The 21,652-nt window shown below is 39.2% G+C and overlaps 1 protein-coding gene across 3 annotated transcripts in view; it reads right to left on the reverse strand.

The window, feature by feature from the left end:
- Positions 1 to 3,468: 3,468 nt before the first annotated feature.
- UGT8 (UDP glycosyltransferase 8) overlaps positions 3,469 to 21,652 on the reverse strand; it is a 104,068-nt gene continuing 85,884 nt past the window's right edge. For all 3 annotated transcript variants that reach the window (XM_072624479.1, XM_072624480.1, XM_072624481.1), the window contains exons 3-6: positions 17,455 to 17,597; positions 14,542 to 14,618; positions 10,854 to 11,073; positions 3,469 to 6,241 (exon numbers count right to left, since the gene is read on the reverse strand). In XM_072624479.1, coding sequence (XP_072480580.1) covers positions 5,878 to 6,241; positions 10,854 to 11,073; positions 14,542 to 14,618; positions 17,455 to 17,597 — 804 coding nt within the window. In that variant the 3' untranslated portion in view covers positions 3,469 to 5,877. The remainder of the gene's footprint in view (positions 6,242 to 10,853; positions 11,074 to 14,541; positions 14,619 to 17,454; positions 17,598 to 21,652) is intronic.

The following is a 21,652-nucleotide window of genomic DNA, read 5'->3' on the forward strand; positions in this document are numbered from 1 at the left end:
TAATTCTCCAGACTGATTTACAGCAAGTTCTTTTTGAGATGTGGAAGTAACTGATTCTTAAACTAGGTATCTTCAATCCCCAAAGTGAAGTAAAATGGGGATAAAGTTAATTTATACAGTTTTTCTGTGTTTTGAGGGCTTCCAGTATTGGCATGTAATCCGCTTTTGACTATCTCTCATTTTTCCAATCAGATTCTTTCAGGACTTTGCTTCCAATGTGTATTGCCATAAAAAATAAAAATATTGCTTATTTTCTTTAGTTGAAATGTGTAACCGTTAAAATTAGAATGGAGCAGGGCAATGATTTTAAAGCAACATCTGCCCCCAAAATCTGTATGTTCCTAGGTAATCAATCATTTCCAGGTTTCAAAAATTATTAAGGAAGACAATCTGTAGTAACTACTTGGTTAGGCAACAGAATTTGTAAAACGTCATGTTTGCTTCATGGCAAAGAATTCAAAAATAGCTGAAGATAAACTGGGAAGGATTATCCTATTTGCAAATACTTATGCTGGACAGCTAGGTGGCCCAATGAATAGAACACTGATCCTGGAGTCAGGAGGACCTAAGTTCAAATCTGAGCAATCCTGGGCAAGTCACTTAACCCAGGCTGTCTTGCCAACAAAACAAAAAGCAAAAGAAATAAAAATGTATGTTCCTGTGATTTTATACTTGTTAATAGTTTTGCAAATGATTCACGTATTAAACAAAAAAATAAAGTTGATTATTGGCCTAGCCATTGGAACTGATGTGTCCTTTGTTCCACTATATTCATATCCAAATAGCTGATTTTCAAAGTGGAGTGAATGAATTTTTAATGACAAGATTTTGAGTATTTACCTTGGAGGAAAAGAGGGTCAACAGGCAAATTAATCATCATTTTCATGTACAGAAATGAGACAGGAAAATCTCTACTTCTAAAAGTGGGAAAAAAATGTCAAAGATACCCAAAATAATTAAGTTGTAATTGTCAAGAAATTGTCTGGAATTACCTAAGAATTTATTTGCTTTTATTTATTAAATTACTGTTTACCTGTATACCTATTCAAGGTGTTTACATAAAAAATACTCTATGTGAAATCTTATGAAATAAAAAAACAACTTCAAAAGACTTAAGAACTCTGACCTACCATGATTCCAGAGAACCAAGGATAACATGCTACTTACCTCCTGACTAGTGGACTTCTTTTGCAGATGAGATATACATTTTTTAAAAAATGGTCAGTGTGAAAAATTGCTTTGCTTGACTATGTATAATACAAAGATTCTGCTTTTCTTTTTTCAGGGAGAGGATAGGGTAGATGGAGAGAAAATAAATGCTAGACAATCCCCCCCTCCCCCCCCAAAAAAATCAACGCGTAGTCCCAAGAAATAAACTTTGTAGTCTTTTCCCCCACATAATTTTCAATAAAGGAATACCAGAATATGTTAATGACAGAGTGTTATACCTGGAGTCAAAAGGTCTGAATTCAAATCCGACCTTAGGTGCTTTACCAGCTACATGGCCCTGAAGAAATAATCTATTTCAGTTTCTTCATGTATAAAGTGGAGATAATATCACTTAACTCTTGGTTGTTTTAAGGATAAAATGAGGTAATATTTTTAAAAGCATTTTCTAAACTTAAAACACTATATATATACATCACTAATGCAGAAAATAATTCCAAAAGCCAGCCCAAGGTTGCCACTGCTAACTAAGCAAGTAGTAACTTACTGAGTGAAGGCTTCTGTCCCTGCACCTGAAAGGTGGACAAACCTGCTTCCCTGAATTCAGACCTGTAAAACCCTGGGAACCCCTGATTGGAGGTTATTATAAATAAGAGGATGTGACTGTCATATATTTCTTATGGAATGTTAAGAGTTGGAAGGGAACAAAAAATTCATCTACTCCAACATTCTTGCTTTTATACATTAGGAAATTTGTGATTTGTCGTTAGTTCTTCAAGAAAACCCAGATGATGCGATGACTTGCACTGAATTGGATCTGAGTGAGGGAAGGCTGTGCAAGTCACCAGCCTCACTTTCTCATCCAGAGGCATCTGGGTCCAGTGGCCACATACAGATCAGAAGAACTGGAGATGACATAGCATGCAGTGGGAAACCTTGGCTTTTTTAAGCTCAGGTCTTTCCAAGTTCTCACTCTGAATGAGGCAACAGATATTCCATGAATAGATCTGTTGAAGAGTGAGTCAAGGGATGGCCCCTTAAAAAAAAGAAAGTCAAACTGGGAGGGGAAGACTCTCAGGCTTACTGGCCAAAAGAGAAACAATGGCTAAAGCACCAGAAAAGATACGACTTGTCCCAACATCACAAAATCAATTGGCAACAAAGCTTTCACACTAAGTAAAACAGCAGTGCTGTTTTCTTTTTTTTTAAGCCAATCAGAGCAACACTTGGACTAGGCTTAAATAATCCAGAGCATCATGTGAGCCCAAAGACCCAGGTTAGAACAGTGAGAGAGAAGGAAGGAAGCAAGGGAAGATTACATCCTGTTAAGTCTCTCCCTCCCTCCTCTGCTCTCCATGATCTAGAATGGTGAGAAACAGCACCTCTTAACCCCTACTTGTCAGACCTTCAGCAGGGAGGTACTGGGTCCAGCTCAAATCTGCTCTCAAGAGTCAGCTGTTAAATTTTTAGTTGTGAGTATTAATACCCCTGAGGCTAGAAATTAGGCCCTGGTTGATTGTTTTTTTGGCTGTCTACACTTAAGAAAGTGATGGAGAAAATGTTATCCTGCAAATTAAACTTAGAAGTGTGTTAAGCTTACTTCCCCCAACCCCCAACCTCCCAGAGCCAACTGTCCCATTACAGCACACTGAGACCTTCCCCAGTTCTAAAGAGGAAAGCCACAGCCATGAATGGCCACATCTCTGTGGCCAGGTGTCACTGACCTAGAATAAGTAGTCCTCAAAATAGAAACAGAGGCTGATGGACTTGTGTCTTCCTTGCTATATGGAATTCTCAGTTAAGGAAACTCCTTCTTCCAGTGCAGGTCAGGTCCTTCTCTGAAACTGCAGAGTTTGCAAGGTAGTGTACTGATAAATTTTAACAACTGGCTCTCCATACAAGACATACTTTAAATTTTAATCTATACTGTATAACATTTTCTTCACTGCTTTGTTAAGTGTAGCTAATCAACAAAAACAATAACTCAAGCCCTGACTTCCAGCGTTTGCCCATGTTGGAGGTGTAAATGTTCACAGTTTCTAGTGTTCACCAATGTCTGAAGTGTACATGAAAATTTCAGAATCTGCTTTCCAGAGCTGGTTGGAGCTCAGCACACCTCTGGACATGACTTGCCCAGAGACACACAGCTAGGCTTCAGGGACAGCTGTCATACCACCTTGTGATACTAAGTGGGTGGCGGGGAGGAGGAGGGAAAGACATAATTCTTTGGCTTTTAACACCCCCTGGCAAGCTATGAGGAAGTTTGAATCCGCTGTTTCTCTAAGGAAAGACAACCCAAGCTTCTCGAATATTGTACTTTATTGGATGATTAAGAACAAGTGTGCAAATCCTGAAATCACTCATTTATTGAAACCAACCAACAATAAGCGTATTATGAAGAAACAAAACTGCTCAGTGCAAACCCGTGCCTGGCGTTTTTACTTCTGTGATGCTCGGGTACAAAAGTGTGTTTATGCTGCTCAACACTAACGCCCCCAGATTATATGAGGACAAAAATCGCCTCAGACAGAATGCACGACACACAGATGTGCTGTGTTCATGCTCGCACACATGAAGAATCTGGGGAGCAGGAAGAGAGTGGAGTGGACGCGCAGAATTCTATGAAACATCATCTAAAAAAAACTTATTATCAACCATATTTTTCTCTATTAAATTCATGTTTATTGTTTAAGTTGTTTGTTTTATCACAGTGGAGATTAACTTAGGCTTAATCATCCGGTCAGTGCTTGTCTTAGCTATTTTCTTCAATACCCAAAACAGTAAAACCAGCTCATTCATACACTCTAAGTCCTATTACCACCCCACCAATCATTGCCTGTGTTTATGAGTGCTCTTTTAATTGTCCCATTATGCTAAGAATGTAAAAAAAGGAAAAAAAGGAAGAAAAAAGAAAAAAAGCATCGCTAATAGGCTTATTTATAATACCATTTCTTCAAGTATTCAGAAAGCAGCATCCTTGTCTGCACTGTACATCAGAAACCTATATGTGACATGAACTTGCACAAAGGGATGGCGGCTCCTGGTGGGATTGCTAATGAAATGTCACGTCACTGTGTATGATGATGATTCTTCCATGCTCTTATCTAATTTTCATAACGTTTCCTATGTTAGTGAACAAGACTAGATAAATGGTTCTTTTCCCTTTTCTTGGTGAGACATGAGATTTAAAACTATATATAAATAAAGCATACACTCAGCATCTGTAGTGCAAACACCAAGTAAACAGAATGACATGGAAATAAACTCATAGTTGCCGACCTCGACGGTTTCAGCAGGATGGATCGTTTTGGTTATTTTCTGCCCAATTTCCAGCATCCCTGTTCTCAATTCAATACTGTTGATGTCCCACGTCAGCCACAATGATTGAAAGAGACTGCCAGGGGAAGGGGGCAATGAGGATCATGTTGGGAAAAGAAAGACATGATCTCTGTGGTCTTTATGTATGGTACATAGGATTTGATTTTAAACTTCTTGTCAAAAAAGCAGTTCCCAACTAAGAGAAGTGCCTGTCCCATTTTTGAGAGCATAAAATATTGTCAACAGTGGAATGAGAGAGTGTGGCCCGAACCAGCAGAAGGAACAAAGAAGATGCTGACTTTTTTTTTCTCCTTTTGATACAGAACTGTTCAAATGGAACAAATTTTAGGTATAAATATCCTATTATAGGAAAGACTTGAAATATTTTTTCATATACCACTTTCCCTCCTCTGGTAAAAAAAAGTCTGTAAGAGAGAAAGACAGGAAGGAATAAAGGAAGGAATGGAAAACAGAAAAAGAGGAAGGAAGAAAAGGATGGGAGGGGAGAGAGGGGAGAAAGGAGAGAGAGAAACTCCCTTTCATAATGCTATGTATACAAGGTGAAACCTTCTGCAAAAACATTGTTGTCAGAGCTTCATTTCTTCTTAATTATTATTTTCAACACGTCTGTGCTCTTTGTTGAAATTAACTTTTTAAAAAATCCCATAAAATTTGTCCAGAGGAAAGTTATTGGTAAATGGAAAACACAAGAAGAAAACAAAATATGTGTACATCTCTTAAGTGACAATCATTTGTACCATTACTTAATTTCATGTTTTCAATAGCAGAGGCCAAGAGTTCACATATAATAAAAAGATCATTTTCTCCTTCAGTGCTCAGTTTAGGGAGGAAACATTCTTTCATAGTAGAATTCTGTGTCTCCAATCTGTTAAATTTCTGGGTGCTAAATATTCTGGGATCATGGCCTTATTCTCAATCTCATTCTTAGGACTGTTATGACTTCAACAAATTTAATACATAGCCAGCAGAAATTCTCTCAATTAAGAGAGAAGCATTAAAAAAAACTAAACTAAAAAATACTTTTTATAAGACAGAAAATTTCTTACCTGGGTCATACACATTCTGGTTTTGAAACTAAAAACTCTTAGGGTCATTCAATCGATTCAAAGAATTAAGGCTACTAAAAATTTCATTGCCAAAATACCTCTCTGCATCAGTATTAAGAATGAAATACATTTTTGCATTTTAGGTTTGTGCTTTTTTTCTTTTTTAAGACATCTTAGTTCCGTAGAATTTCATCCTGTAAGGTTACAAAGGGGAGTGTTAGAATTTGTTTACTGAGGTTTTCCTTTAAGTAGCTGTTAGACTAAGTTACAGTGATAAAAATTCAACTACTGAACTGATTCCTTGAGATAATGCAGGTGGGTTGGCTCATTTGACCTTCTTCTCATGTTTAATGTGGCCATTTCTTTTATACTTGCCGTTGGGGATTCCATTGTGGTAATGTCCATTAATAGTGCTGTGCTCATTTCTAGACCAGAGACGTGTGCTTTGTTTGTAGGTGAATTTGACCATCCTTGCCAGAATGAAGTAAAGTAATGCAGCACCCAGTAACAGCACAAAGACGATATCCAGTAAAAAATACTGATAGAAAGAGATATGGTGGACAGCGGCCCGCAGGTGGTGTGCTCCATTATGACGGAGAATGTAATCAATCCAATAGACAGTCCGATTAACAGGGTGACTAGGCTGATCCTTGTGAATTTCTGACAACTTCTGGGCACGTGCACGGTAGCTAAGTGGCAACAAGGGAAGAGAAAATAAGGTTTAAAACGTTAATATCACACATTCTTCAATGGGACTTGATAATAACAATCTGTCTAGTTGAGCAATGGGTAAGTACACCATTTATAGAGGGAGGATGAGATTCACTCCTTAGACACACTATTTGCAGTTCACACCCCACCATCTGGAACACACTAAGACTACAAGAGGGTAGCCCCTTAATACGTTTCTTGGCTTGCCTGTGGTTTAGGATAACAGAGCAGGTGGGGGAGGTAACATCTCAGAGTAGTTACTCACTTATTCACAATATTCCCATTGACAATGTTTTTTAATGGTGCTGGTCTGTTTGTTTGAACTGGACCAATAGACCGCCCCTCCGTCATCCCCTATTATATCATTTCTTTTCAATCTTTCCCTCTCTATTGGCTCATTCTCAACAGCCTACACACTCTTCCTCACCTGAACCTTCCATCCCTACTTATGATCTCATTTCTTCTGCCCTTGGCAGCTAACCTCCTTGAGAAGGCCCTGTCTACCATAGGTACCTCTACTTACTTTCCACCTACTCTCTTCTTAACCCTCTAATCCAGCTTCCTATCTCCAAAGTTCCCAAGGATCTCAGCTGCCAAATCCAAAGCCCTTCTCTCGGTCCTGGTTCTCCTTAAGCTCTCTGGAGCCTCTCTCCTCCCTGATGGTCTTCAGCACACTGCTCTCTTCTGGTTCTCCTCCTGGCCACCTGACTGCTCCTTCCCAGTCTCCTCTGCTGGATTCTCTTCTAGATCATGCCCTCTAACGCCAAGTGTCCCCCGGCTTCTGTCTTTTATTCTCTTCTCCCACTGCACTACTTTACTCCCATGGATTTAACGACCGTCTCTGTGCTGACAATTCTCCAATCTGTCTGCCCTGCTCCAAACCCTCTGATGCCCTCCATTCCTCTACCTCCAACTTCATTTAGTAATCTCAACCTACATGTCCAGGACACATCTTAACCTCAGCATATTCAAAGCCAAACTCTTCATCTTTGCCCCCCGAACCCTCCTAACTTCCCTATTACTGCAGAGGGCAGCACCATCCTCCCAGACCCTCAGGTTCACAACCTAGGAGTCATCATGGATTCCTCTCTACTTCCCCCAATCTAATCTGTTGCCAGGGTATAATGATTTTACTGCCACAAAATCTCTCATCTAACATGGCCACAACTCTGGTGTAGGCACTAATCATTTCACATCTGAATAAATACAACAGCCTGCTGATGAGTCTGCCATTCTCAAGTATCTCCCCACTCCAATCCATTTTTCGTTCAGTGATTTTTCTAAAACACAAGTTTGACCAAATCAATACCCCCCTCCCCAACCCCATCTCGTGCCCCACCCCTCAATAAACTTAAGAAGCTTATAATCACCTCCAGGATCAAATAAAAAATGCTCTATTTGGCATTCAAAACTCTTCATAACCTTCATCCCTCCTACCTTTCCAATCTTCCTACACTTTTCTCTCTTACATGTTCTTTGATCCAGTGACCCTGGCCTCTTGGCTGCTCCTCCATGTCTTCACTCCAGGCATCCTGTATGTCTTGCATCCTTCATCTAGCTTGCTTTGTACATATTTATTTGCAATTTGTCTCTTTGTTAGACAGTAAGCTCCTTGAGGGCAGAGACCGTCTTTTACTTTATGTGTTCCCAGCACTCAGCACAGTTGCTGGCACATAGATGGCACTTAATATATATTGATTAATTGATTGAATTTGTGATTTTATCAATATGGGAACTCCTAAAGAGGAAACCTCTTCTGCCAAGGCAGATGGTTGCCCAAGACAGTGAGAAGTTAAATAAGTTACTCAGGGTTATGTACAGCAAGTACAGAGGCATAGCCTAAACCTAGTTCTTCCTGACCAGTTCTCTATTCATTAAGCCACCCTGACTTCCATAATGTAATCATATTATAATAAAGTTTAACTTTTCTAAAATATGTAATAGCATAAACTGACTTCTCCTGAATCTTCAAACTCTAACCCTATACTGTGAGATTTAATATTACTTCTAATGAGCTAATAAAAGAGAAATAGAAGTTTCCCATTACAAAGTTTTTTGAAAACAAAATGTTCAGAGAGAGAAAGACAATCCTATTAATGTTAAACTTGGACACTAGAGATCTAGAAAATGAATTTTAATCATTTATTTGTAAATAACAACTAATAATAAAATCTACCTCCAAATACAATTTAAATCTTGTTGCTAAAAAACGAAAGTAAGTCACATTTGTGAAGGCTTTTCTGGGGAGGATCGCCTTTCAGGAGGTATGACATTTAATATCACAAGATGGGAACAGGGTATCATAAGCCTGGTCAGTTTGGATAAGTCATTTGATCACCATTCTAAACCTGTCTCCATATCTATAAAAGAGGGCTGACCAATCGGACCAGTGATTTCATTAGCACAGGGAACTGTAAGTTGAGGCAGTTCTCTCTACCAATGCAGGCTGGAACATTCTCTGCAATTTACAGTCTAAAGCTAGGTGATGCAGTGGATAGAGCACCAGTGCAGGAGTCAGGAGGACCTGAGCTCAAATCTCACCTCAGACACTTGACACTCACTAGCTGTGTGATCTTGGGCAAGTCACTTAATCCCAATTGCCTCATCCTGGGTCATCTCCAGTCATCCTGAAGAATATCTGGTCACTGGATTCAGATGGCTCTGGAGGAGAAGTGAGGCTAGTGACCTGCATAGCCCTTCCTCACTCAAAACAAAGTAAGTCATGTCATCATTTCTCTGATGGCATGGTCTTCTTGGGCAACAAAGGAAGAACACACAGTCTAAAGAGAGTTGTCTAGAACCTTGAGATATTGTCACTTATGCATGGTCACACAGTCAGGATATGTCAGAGTTGTGACCTGAATGCTAGCATTCTAGGCTTTGAATTCAGTTCTTAAATCTGCCATGCCAAGCTACTTCTCTTTGTAAAAAAAAAAAAAAAAGGGTACTGTACTACCTGCCTGTATTACTGATCTCCCTCAGTTGTTGGAAATCAGCAATTCTTTTTAAAATTATAAAGCCACATTAAGAATATATTCAGCTACTCAAATGAGGCCATGAGAGAACTAGTCTCTTGTTAGATGATTCTTTATCCCCAAGTTGGTTGGGTTCATGCCTGTCCCAAATTGTTGCAGTAGCTTTGGGACAACCCTGGAACCATCTAGAGTAGAATGTCAGCTTATTCTCTGAGGACAAAGAATGTTTCATTTCTGCTTCTGTACACCTACCACACTGACTTCAGCACAATGGGTACTTAATCAATACTTGACTGATCTGGTGGATGCAAAATTTTTGGATGGTACAATGACCTACCCAGTTTGCCAGAGCAACTCTCTCTATAGCAGTGATGACAAGACAACTGGACCAGACTCTTCATTTCTTTGACAATTTCTGAGGCCCAGCTCAGTCTTGGACTTGGAGGGTACTAGCTACCCGAAAATTGCCTCCACATGACAGCTCCCCTCTTCATTAAGCTATTAAGTATCTGGTGTTTTCTTCTTGTCCCCTGGAAGTGGAGAACTTCCAGGATAGGGAGCTCCAATCTCAAGAGCTTTACCCATTGGGAAGAGTCCACAAAAGCCTTTTGGTCCAAAGACTCATATTTCCAAATATTATAGATAGTTTACTCACTGTTCACCCAGTAAACATGCTTTATCACACTTGTTTTAAAATTTACATTGTTCATAAAATTCATCATTGTAGAAAAAGCCACAATTGTTTCAAAGTCTGACTTTGAAAGGAAAAAGAATGTGGATGGGATGGGATTGTAGATCTAGGACTTTAAATATACCCCTGCTATGCAGATAGGTGTTTCTAGACTTACCTAGCAGAGTAGGGCTCAGCTGGCCTTATTGACAATGGAGATTCTTATTAACTGGTTCTTCTTCCAAAACTACAGAATTAGTTCTATCTCAGGGGAATCACTTTTTTAATCTCTAGAAAAGCCTATGGCATAGAGAAAGATGCCTACAACAGACTACATTTATACATGCAAAATCTGCATGAAAATTCTTTTGGGAAATTGGAGCCAATGTTTGCATGTAAATTGGCATCTGGGCCTTAACAAGAATGCTATGCAGAACATTAAGAACAGGACTCATTTGGGCATCATCAAGTCTTAGAACAAATTATTACCACAGGCCCAAGGGTAAGAGACAATTCTTGCTTGGTCCTGAATGTAGTGACACTTATTCCCCTTATTACCTCTCCCTAAAAGCAACAAGAAAGGAGTCGCCTGAGTTAGAACCTGGGCCTTCACTGCATGCCATAACACATGTAACCACTCTGAAAGCCAGGTGCAATAAGGTGCTTTTGAACAGGGGACTGTGGGAGGGGATGGTCAGCCTAGAATGGATCAAGCAGCTTCAGTAAATAGACCTACACAGAATGGCCAAGGCGAGCATGCCTCTCTGATGCTGGAGGGAAACCTGGCAACTTCTAGCCACAATATGGATGCTATATGTTGCAATACTTTTTCATATTATAGTGGAAGGAAGCTATGCATAAGACAGCATGGACAGATTTAAAAACCTCTTATCTTCTATGTTTCATCTGTTTCAATAATAAAGGAAACCAATAAATATTCCTTACCTTGGATCATTAATAACTTTCACCAAGGCTTCATATAAGTCCTGTTCAGTCATCGACTTCCATTCCAGCAATATCCCCATGCCTTTTGCCTGAACTCGGATCATTGTATCATAATGGTCTCCAAAGAGTGGAATACCTACCACAGGAACTCCATGGTACATAGTTTCAAAAATGCTGTTCAAGCCACCATGGCTAAGAAAGGCTTTAATATTTGAGTGTCCTAAAGAAGGGAGCAATGATGAAAAAGGAATGTTACATATAGCGTAGAGATTTTCTTAACCTTTTTTGGGTCAAGGACACCCTTTGAAAGTATTCTGAAGCATATGGATCCCTTCTCAGAATACTTGCTGAATGAATTTATAATTGAGGGAGAAGAAAAAGCTCAGTTAGAAGTTAGTGGAAATGAAGATATAATTTTTCTCCTATCCAAATTCATAGACACTTCCCCACCCCCACTCCCCATCAATCTGTCCCCAAGTGAAGAACCCCTGTTGCAGAGGTACAAATGTGTCACAGATGTTTCTAGAAATGGAAAACAATTCTGAATAAATTGTTTATTACTGGTAATAGCTTAAAAGATTGGTATTTGATAACTGGTTATTGTAAGTGGCTTTAAAGGAGCATTTTAACAATTTATTTTTAATCTGAGTGAGCTGAGGAACTCCCAGCATGGGAATTTTTACCAACACAGAGTGCAGATTGCATCATTTTTTACGATGAGCTGCCCTAGACCTTCAGAGGTTAACAATCAGAAATCACACAGATCTAGGGCTAAAAGGGCCACCTGGTCCAGTCCCTTCCTTTCACAAATGAGTTAACAAATGATCATGGGGTTTTCAGGGGGTTTTCTCATGATCAGACTGGTAGCAAACATAGGTCCTCTGACTCCAGGCAGAATTTGAACCCAGAGCTTCCTAACTGAAGGTCTGGCATTCCATCCACTATCCAGCACTGCTTCTTATGAAATAATGAAAATAAAGCTGCTAAAAAGAAACTGTAAAATGTAAATGCTATAAAAATGTATGTCTATGTATATCTATATATATACATTAAAATCTATGTATAGGAGTTCCTGTGGTGGGTATTCCAGTCTTTGGAAACGTGTGTGTGTGTGTGTGTCTGTCTGTCTGTCTGTCTGCCTGTCTCCATATCTATGTCTGTGTCTGTGTTCCCGGCTCCTTGGACTCCACACCTACCACTGCTTCTACTGAACTGAATCAAGTATGACAAATACTCATCTGGCAGACCACACACTTTAGGTGACTCAACCACATCATCGGGCTACTGTAAAGACACTGGCCTTCTCTTTTACTATCTTGTGCTGCAACACATTAAATCAACCTACTAAAGAGGCCCAGGTCAAACGGAATCCTAATATTTTTACAACGAGAGGGACCCGCAAAGATGATCATCCAGAATAAAACATGCAAAAACAATTCAGGACTCTGTGGACCTGATGGGGCCACAGAACACTAAACGACTCTGTATAAACCTTGGCAACAACAAAGGGTCCAAGAGAGACTGCAGTTGTTTTTTCAGTGCCTCAAGGAGTCACTAGCTGACATAAGAGCTGGAAAAAGGAGTCTTAGATGGGAAAGATTCAGGCTGAAAAGGAAGAGAAGAATAGAAGCCAGTTTGTCCCCCCCAAAAAAAGCCACAGACTTATGAGACTCCAGGTCAAGAGCTGACAGATCATCTTATAAATGGAGGCAGGTAAGGATTATTTTTTAAATTTGTTTTAGTAATTGGTTACATTTAAGAAAGTGATTGAGAAAAAATGAACACAAGATTTAATTGTGTCATGTGAACATTTTTTGCCCCAGAAAGCCAGCAGTTAGACATTTATTAGCACACAACTGATCTTGTCCTTTAACTTGGAAATGATGATATTCACACTGACCCTTGTATTTGGCCAGAGTTCTAAAATCAGGAAGACTTGCATTCAAATCTCCCTACAGACACTTTCTGGCTGTGTAACTGTGGATAAGTCACTTAATCTCTTAATACTCTTTGTAGATTTTGAGACTATAAATTAAAGAGAAATGGAAGAGTAATTCAGAGAAGAGAAGCACAAGCAGAGACAAACTGATAACAAAAGGAAGAAATAATAGACAGGCAGTGATTAATTTGAGGATTGGAGAGACCCTGAATAAATGTGCAGAATGTGGGAAAATATTCATCGAAAAGGAAATCTTATTTGAATATGGTAGAATTTACTGCAATGAGCAAGGAAGAGAGGTCATGATAGCTCTCTAGGGAGGGAAAACTGATAGAATTTGAAGAACAAATTATTCTCTGTGACCAAAGAGCTATCTATAGTTATTGATTACCAATACTGATTACCAATCAATAATCTACTGATTATTGATTACCTATAAGCTAGTAAGGGATTATCACATCAGAAGGTCCTCCTGATGCTGGTAACCAACACAGCTTTGTCAGGGAGTTGATCTCTGGGTGTTTGGACAGCACGCTGACAATGGTTTTTACTGTACAGAGAAAAAACACAGTGCTGTGGTCCGAGCAATTGAGGTAATGCTGAAAGGGCTGTAAGTCAGGAGCGGGAGGAAATATATGATGAGGGAGTGAGGAATACTTGGGTGGGAACTGAACACCATGCAAAGATAAGCAACTGAGCTGAATATAGGCTATTCGTGAATGGTATGCATTTGGGCTGGGATGTAAAGCAATTACAGGAACAGCTCCCCAACACAGTGTAGCTATCTTGATGTGGATGTCCAGAGTAAAGGTTGGTTATCCTTTTGCATGAACCTCAATTTAAAGATCATAAAGCAGTAATGCAGAGGCCCATGGCTGGTACGGCAGGCTACAACACACCACCAATGAGGAACCAGGAAGGACAAGAGCAAAGGCTGTCATCAAGGAATTAGAAGGCGAGGAGGATGGTTATATGGAAAAAGATGACAAGCAGATGATCAGAAGGCTCCTCTGGTACCCCTGTGATGTTGGGAGAAATTGAGAAAGGCCTTCAGCACAGTGGGGTGGACTCCCGGTGACAGACATTTAGAAAATCAGACAGGAGACCAAAGATGGGAGGGCATTTCTCCAGTTTAAAGCCAAGTATCATAGAATCAGAAGGGTTGCTTGAAATTTCCTCCCACTCACTCTACTAAACTGTTCTCCTTTGTTTTCTGTGACCTTTTAAATTCAACTAAACACCAAAATGTGGTTGACTAGAATTCAGAAGACTTGGGTTACACTTATATCTCTACCACCTTCTAGCTGTGTGTGAATTCGGTTAGTCCCTTAGACATCCTAGTTTTTCAGTTTCCTCATCTGCAAAATTAGAGTGAAAAATACTTACCCTGGTAATTTCATAGGATATTTGTAAAAATTGAAATAAGTTTAAAAGTACATTGAAAAAAATTTTCAAATACTGCACAAAATGACAATATTATTGTAATAGGAAAACACTGCATATAAGTATGATTGTATTATGCCCTGCAGATACAATCAACAATTTGCTAAAAAGAAAAAAAAATATTTAAGAAGCCTAGAAGCAATTTAAGAATCAAACTATTTGATGAAATTTATCACAAACGTCCAGTAATCCAAGAATCAAACTATCTGAACAAAATTGTATTTCTGCACAGTTCTTAAGATACAAACACAATGACTGCATTTCCATAATCCACAGCAAACAGAAGCAACAGAGAAAGAGCCTCACCGAGCAGGTCATTCTGGGGCAGCCATTCTATGAGCTTTGTGTTATTTCCGAGATTCTTTGGTTTGAGTCCAGAAAACCTAAAACGCAGCAGAAAAGAAACCATTCAGAAGACAGAGAGATGGAAAACATATCACTGGATATAAAGCAAGTGAAGATAAATGAAGTTTGACATTCCACTACTTTACACAATTATGCTCGAACACACGATGCTTGACTTAGTAACAATGAAGTGAAAGTTGGTGACTTTTCTGTACTATCATTATTTGGGGTATGACAAAAAAGATATTCGTGTTTCCATCTTATTGCCCAAATAAGGGTCCACGAAGGCAAGAACCTTGCCTAATCTTTCCCAGTGCCTAGCACAGTGGTCTGAACATCATGAATGTTGGAAGGAAGAAAGGGAGGAAAAGAGGGAGGGAAGCAGAGAGACTATCCACAATAGGACCTTCGCTCTCATTCCTTATACACATAGAGAACATGAAAGCTCATATGCATAAACCCATGTAAGAAACTGTAGTTAGGATAAGATTTTGATGAAGAGATGACCATTCTCAAGAACAAATAAATGCTATAGAATCTGGGACAATTTTGTGGCTCAGAAAAAGTTAATTCACACTTAAGCCTGGGTGAAAAACTGGATGAATATCCAAGGAACGAACTAACTAAAGTAAACTCACATGTTCAAAAGCTGGGGGTGGGTGTGTTAGTGTAGGGAGAACAATGCCTCTCTTGCTGCTCAGAAGGTGTGTACACAAACTGAAAATACCAAAGAGGACATATCAGAGTAGGCCAACAGGAAAAGGTCCTTTTTGCTGCACATGTGCACACCAGGAAAGAAGTCTTTTGGGGCCTCTCCAAGTTCTAAGTTCCCTCTCCCTGGAATCACAAACACTTCCCTCTGATCTGTGAACCCTTGGATACATACATATATTCTCCAGTCTGTACCAGTTCATTCCCTCCACATTTGTTTCCTCTGGCTTCCCCATGGTTAGACAGAGAGAAGTACTTTGCTCTCCCCAGATTAAGAGGCACATGAAGCAGAGGTCTGAAGCTAATTTTCATATGGCAGGGTCACAGAACATGTCTTTACTAATCACGGCTCCAGATAGAGTGCTTAGAGAATCACTCAATGTAGCACAGGAAGAATAAGGATGGAATCAAACTAGTTTTAATCCTCAGTGAGAAAAATCCCAGAAGGAATCCCATCTCATACTGACTTCTTGCACTGGGAATGGCCTCTGTGACAAATCTGCCAAGTTCAGTCCATATTAATGAATGAGTGAATGTAAACACTTAGTGGTGGCCAGAGAAGGTGTTTTAGCCTGGAAGGTCACAGGGAGGATTCAACCAACATGCTCTTTTGAAAAGAAATGGTAAGACTGGCTTGATCACAGCTCCCAGAAGAAGAAATGGAGAAGGCAGGTGGAACAGATAGGGGAAAAGATGGCAAGAAGATGGGATGAGGGAAAGGAGAAGGGGAGGTTCTGGAAGCATGATACAAGGTCTGGAACACTACGTTTATCACAGCCTGTAGTTACTAGAAGACCATCATGTGTTCACAGAAGGCTGCTTATTTTACTACTGTCATCATCCAGGAAATGCCTCTGGATTTCTGAGTCCAGCCTTTTGGACAACAGGCTATCTGTACTCTAGAGATAACCTCTTCTCCTTCGGGGTAATCCTCTGTGGAATTCCTGCTTTCCCATTCTGTACCAGATACTAGGCTAATCACTGGGGACATAAAGACAAAACAAAATCAGTCCTTGCCCTCAAGAACCTTACCTACTACAGGGAACAGGAAGAAGTGATAAGCATCTACTATAAGTCTGGCACTTGAAGCACTTTACAAATGCTAATTCATTTGATTCTACCAACAATAGGGGGGCAGGTCCTATTATTATCTTCATTTTACAGTAGAGGAAAATGAGGCCAACAGAGGTTAACTAGTATCTGAAGTCACATTTGAACTCAGATCTTTCTGACTCCAGGCCCAACGCTGTACTCATTATACAACCTAGTAACCCCTAAAGAGAGATAAGATGTGCACATGTAAGTGCATAGAAAACAAATAGAGGGCATTTGGGGAGGGAGGGGAAGGGAAATAGTCTCATTAATATTCTTATTTTGGAAATATCAAAGTGCCCCTAAAGTAGCTGAATAAACTGGGACATTCACATGTATATGTGTGCATGGGGCTTAGACACAAAGGTTCTGTCATGTTTTCACCTCTGTATCCCAAGTACTTATTACAGTACCTTGTCCATATGCATTTAACCGATGATGATGATGATAATGATGCTGACAATAATAATGGTTCACATTTATATGATCTTCGAAGGTTTACAAAGTGCTTCCTATGTTACCCTAAGAGGCAGGCATTATTATTATCATCCCCATTTTATAGTTAAAAGAACTGAGATTGAGAGGGTAAAGGATTTGACAAGGATCACACAGCCACGAACAGTCTGGTGGAAGCTGAACACCTCTTTTCCTGATTCCAAGCCCAATACTTTATCCACTACATTGTCAAGCTGCCTTAATGCTTCAAATCAATGTTTGCATTGTAATTAAAATGAAATAAAGGTGTTTTCAGAGGTACAGATCAAGTTTAGAATAAATTTGGGCATTTCCCATTATGGGAATTTAAGCTGCCATCATGCCAACTTTTGTTAGTTGTGAATCTGAAACCTCCTTAATTAGTTTGATAATTTTACAAAATTCTCCCTTAAATTTCAATTCACTGAGAAGCCAAATGATGACAGAGTTACCATTTAACCTTGAAAAAGCTAACAGTTACTGAATGCTGGTGACTCAGTGAGCTGAATGTTACTGGATCCCAAGGGTTAAATGATGGGGCAGATATCGTGTAAATCAAAGGCATATAAACGCTCCCTGGCTTTCTTATGGCCTTACCTCCAAATCACCTTTTGAGGCAGCCTTGACAAGGTTCCTGCCAGTTTGTGGGTGATATCTTCTGATAAATACTTTACACCAGCTCCAAAAGACACCAAAACAAAACCATGTTCACTGGCATCATTTACCCATCTTTGGAGATCCTGTTAACACAAAACAAACAACTTTATGTAACATCCCATCCAATGATCGGCGTCTAGAGTAATGGTTTGCCTCTGTACTAGAATATAATATCACTTCTGTTTTTAAGTGTTCAGGTACATTCCCCAAAATACAGCACTGAATAAACAAAAGACCAGTATTCTCACAGGAAGATTCCTAGAAATCTCATTTCAAACAAAACAAAACATAAAATCATTGATGATTCCACATAAAGAAAGAAGTTAAAATGTTGCATTGGAAAAGATCAGCAAAACGGACAAAAAGTATACTCATGCCTTGTATTAATCTGAGTTGGTTGCATACTTTAATGACAACATACAAACACAACCTCAGCAATCGGTGCTCAAGAGATCAACGATGTCCAAAGGCCAGAACTGACAGTATATACATACTTTCAAGAGCATAAAACTAAAAGCTACAGATAGGATCAAGAAAAAAAAAATCATAATTTCAGAGTTGGAAAGGACCTGTGAGGCCATCTAGGAACGCAGTTGGCAAATGGCGATCCTTGTTCATATTTGACCTGCCAGCTATTTCTGAATGGCCTACAAGCTAAGACTGTTTTTACAGTTTTAAAAGTAGGTGGATGGGCCAGAACTGGCACACAGGCCAACACAGGCCTTGATCTAGGATGACCTCTACTTGAACAAGAATAGCCCCTACAGAATATTCAGTAAGTAGTCATCTACCCTTTGTTTGCAACTAGGTGCAGTGGATAGAGAACCAGTGCAGGAGTCAGGAGGACCTGAGTTCAAATCTTACCTCAGACACTTGACACTCATTAGCTGTGTGACCTTGGGCAAGTCACTTAACCCAAATTGCCTCATCCTGGGTCATCTCCAGTCATTCTGATGAACCATCAGGTCACTGGATTCAGATGGCTCTGGAGGAGAAGTGAGGTTGGTGACCTGCACAGCCCTCCCTCACTCAAAACAAAGTCAAGTGCAAGTCATGTCATTATTTCTCTGATGGCATGGTCTTCTTCGGCAACGAAGGACAAACACACACATAGTGAGCAGAAAAGTCACTAACTCTGGAGTCAGCTCATTTCACATTTGGATAGCACAAACTGCTGGAAAGTTTGTTTTATTTTCTTAATTCTTACATTAAGCTGAAATTTGCCTCTGCGCATTTTACACGTTCTTTTAGTTTCCTCTAGAGCCTGGTAGAACAGGTCTAATCCCTCTTTCATGAACCCGTCCTTTAAACCAGTGATACTAGAAGCCCAAATCTCCTTTTCCAGGGTAAAACTCCTGTTAACTACACCTCAACTGCCCATTATATAAAATAGTTTCAAGGCCTTTCACCTGCCAGACAACATGGAAAAATGTATCTTAGCTAACCAAAGTCTTTCCTAAAAAGTGGTCTCAACTGCCCCCTTCAATCTGTCCTGGGTTCTCCTTCTGGTGTCTGTTAAAAAAAAAATGGCTTCGGGTAGGTACCTCATTAGGTTTATAGCAAGTTAAGGGTCCAATTAATGCTTAGGAATAAGTTTGAACTAACTGACATACTGTTAGCCCTTAGCTGCATAGGTAATTGATGCTATGTTGTCCATAGAAGGTGACTTCTAGGGGTCCTAACAATGCCAGTCAGGCTTACTATGTGCAAGGCAAGATGGCAGTACATTTATATTTTAGCTACCTTTTTGTTTGTTTTTGCTTTTATATTACATGATTTTTAAAAAATAACAAAGACATGTAATTTATTTTTTCTTCCTCCAAGGCCCTATCCCAATAGAAACAAAACAAAAATGCATGGTAATACAAAAACATATTCCCTCACTGGACATCTCCAAAAATATCTGTATCACTCTGCACCCTGAGCCCACCACTTCTGTCAGGAGGTGGACATAACGAATGCCCATGATCAGAGCTCTTCCAGGTTTCTAAGTTTAAATTGTTCTCTTGGTTCTGCTCATTTTATTTTCCAAAGGTTTAAGTCTTCAAAGTTATTTGTTTCCTAACTTTGATGATGTAGTACAAATCGTTCTTCTGTGCATCATCTTTGTATATTTCTTTGAAATCATCTTTTTCCTCATTTCCTACCAGACAATACTATTCCATTACATTCATATATCACAATTTGTTTAGCCATTTGACAACTGATGGACACCTCTTAGTTTCCAGGTGTTTTCCTGCCACAGAAAGAAATGCTATACAAGATCTTTTCCATTTTCTTTTTCCTCTCTGGGGCTATCATCCTAGAAGTGATACAACTGGGTCAAAAGGCATGACCTGTTTAGTAACTTTTTGTATGTAATTCCAAATTGCTTTCCAGAATGGCTGGACCTATCCACAGTTCCAAGAAAAGAGGAAAATGAATAAAATTCATATCTAAAATCAATGAATATGTTCCACTTAAAAAAACTATTTAGAGCTCAATTTGGGTTCAATTTCAGGAGGTACATAAAACTAGATGGAGGATATATATATATATTTATATCTTTACTTTTTGCTAACTTCTAATTCCAATTTAGCACTTACTTCTACTATAAATTTAAAATTACAACAACAACATAATTCTCAGAAAGGGTCCATAAGCTTTCCCAGGGTAAAAAAGGAGTATGACACCAAAAATAGAGTAAAACCCTCACTTTAGTAAAAAGACAACTGGTTTAAGAATCAAGATAACTGGGTGTTACTTTAAGTTCTTCCACAATAGATTGAGACAATAGCTTTACTTTACCTCACCCAGCCTAAGATTTTTCCAGAACACATTCTAATTTAGCCAAGAAGGGTCAAGAGTTGCATTTGCAGTGTGACCTGCTAGTAAGATAGCGTTAGACCTGAAGTCAAGATCCTTATTGGAAAAACAGAAGGAAATGAACTCAATAAACGCAAAGGTCCCTCCTATCTGTAAATCAATAATCCTAGAATCCCATGATCCACTAAATAGGCAAAATAATGTGACTGTATGAGCATAAGGTAATCCAATTCACTGGTTTCACAGTAATTTTCTCCATGTGTATCCTGTAGAAGGGTAAACGTTTGCTATGCTGTATATGCATATGTAGGCATGGGCAGGTATCTTTGTGTCAACCAAGACATGTGGAAATGGATTAACAACTGCTATTCCTCTTCTGAGCTGTCTGAAAACAGTGCTACTCTGCCTCTTCAGACACTAGAACACACTGGATTAGACTTTGGCTACGTCAGACATTGAGCAGAAAGATGAATAATAAATAGCTTCATGCCAAGAGAGTCTAATTTTCATGGAAAAGAAGACAAAAGCACACAGAGAGGAGAAAAACAATATCCTGCATTTCTTATTTTGTAACACTGCCTGATCTTCTCTTAGTGTTTGGGTACCTGTTTGGTTTTATGTACGGGTCATAACTCAAGTGGTGTCAAAACTCTTAACAGAAACAGATCCCTGCCCACCACATCAACTTAGAAAAATGACATTATCTAAATTGTACTTTATTTTTTAATTGTTTTGTTAAATATTTCTCAATTACGTTTTAATGTGGCTTGGGCTGCATTTGGTAGTTCTCCAGAGTTTTCCTCTGCATTCTGGTCCAACCCTTAGATCCAAAATTCTGGGTCTGAAGTATCTTGTAAAGTGTTTACTATATGCAAAAGCATGATGCTAAGCGTTGGGGTACAAAGAGAAAAGGAAGATGATTCCTGCCCCCAAGAAGTTCACATTCTAAGGAGGGAAACCACACATCTGGAAGGCAGCTGCAAGTCAGATACAAATGTCTCATGCCCTTAGGGTACTGCAGCAAAGCAGGTGGTAATGCTTTCTCTTTAATGTCATTTCCATTGATCAAATGATACCAATACCTGATGCTGAATCATTTGGCAGTGACTAAGACTTTAATGAAAAAAATTTTCTTTTTGGCCTCATAATTTTGTCACCCCCAAGAACAAGAAGCCTGTCTTACCCTTAAACAAGACTTGTGGTAAGTAATGACAACATGAAGTAATGAAATAAGTCTGTCAAAAGGTAACACATGATACTTTTCTTTCTTTTTTTAAAAAAAAAGTATTTATTTCATTCTGAACTTAAGAAATAAAACAAACATTTACATAGT

The sequence above is a fragment of the Notamacropus eugenii genome, chromosome 7, assembly GCF_028372415.1.
Source record: "Notamacropus eugenii isolate mMacEug1 chromosome 7, mMacEug1.pri_v2, whole genome shotgun sequence".
Lineage (NCBI taxonomy): Eukaryota > Metazoa > Chordata > Mammalia > Diprotodontia > Macropodidae > Notamacropus > Notamacropus eugenii.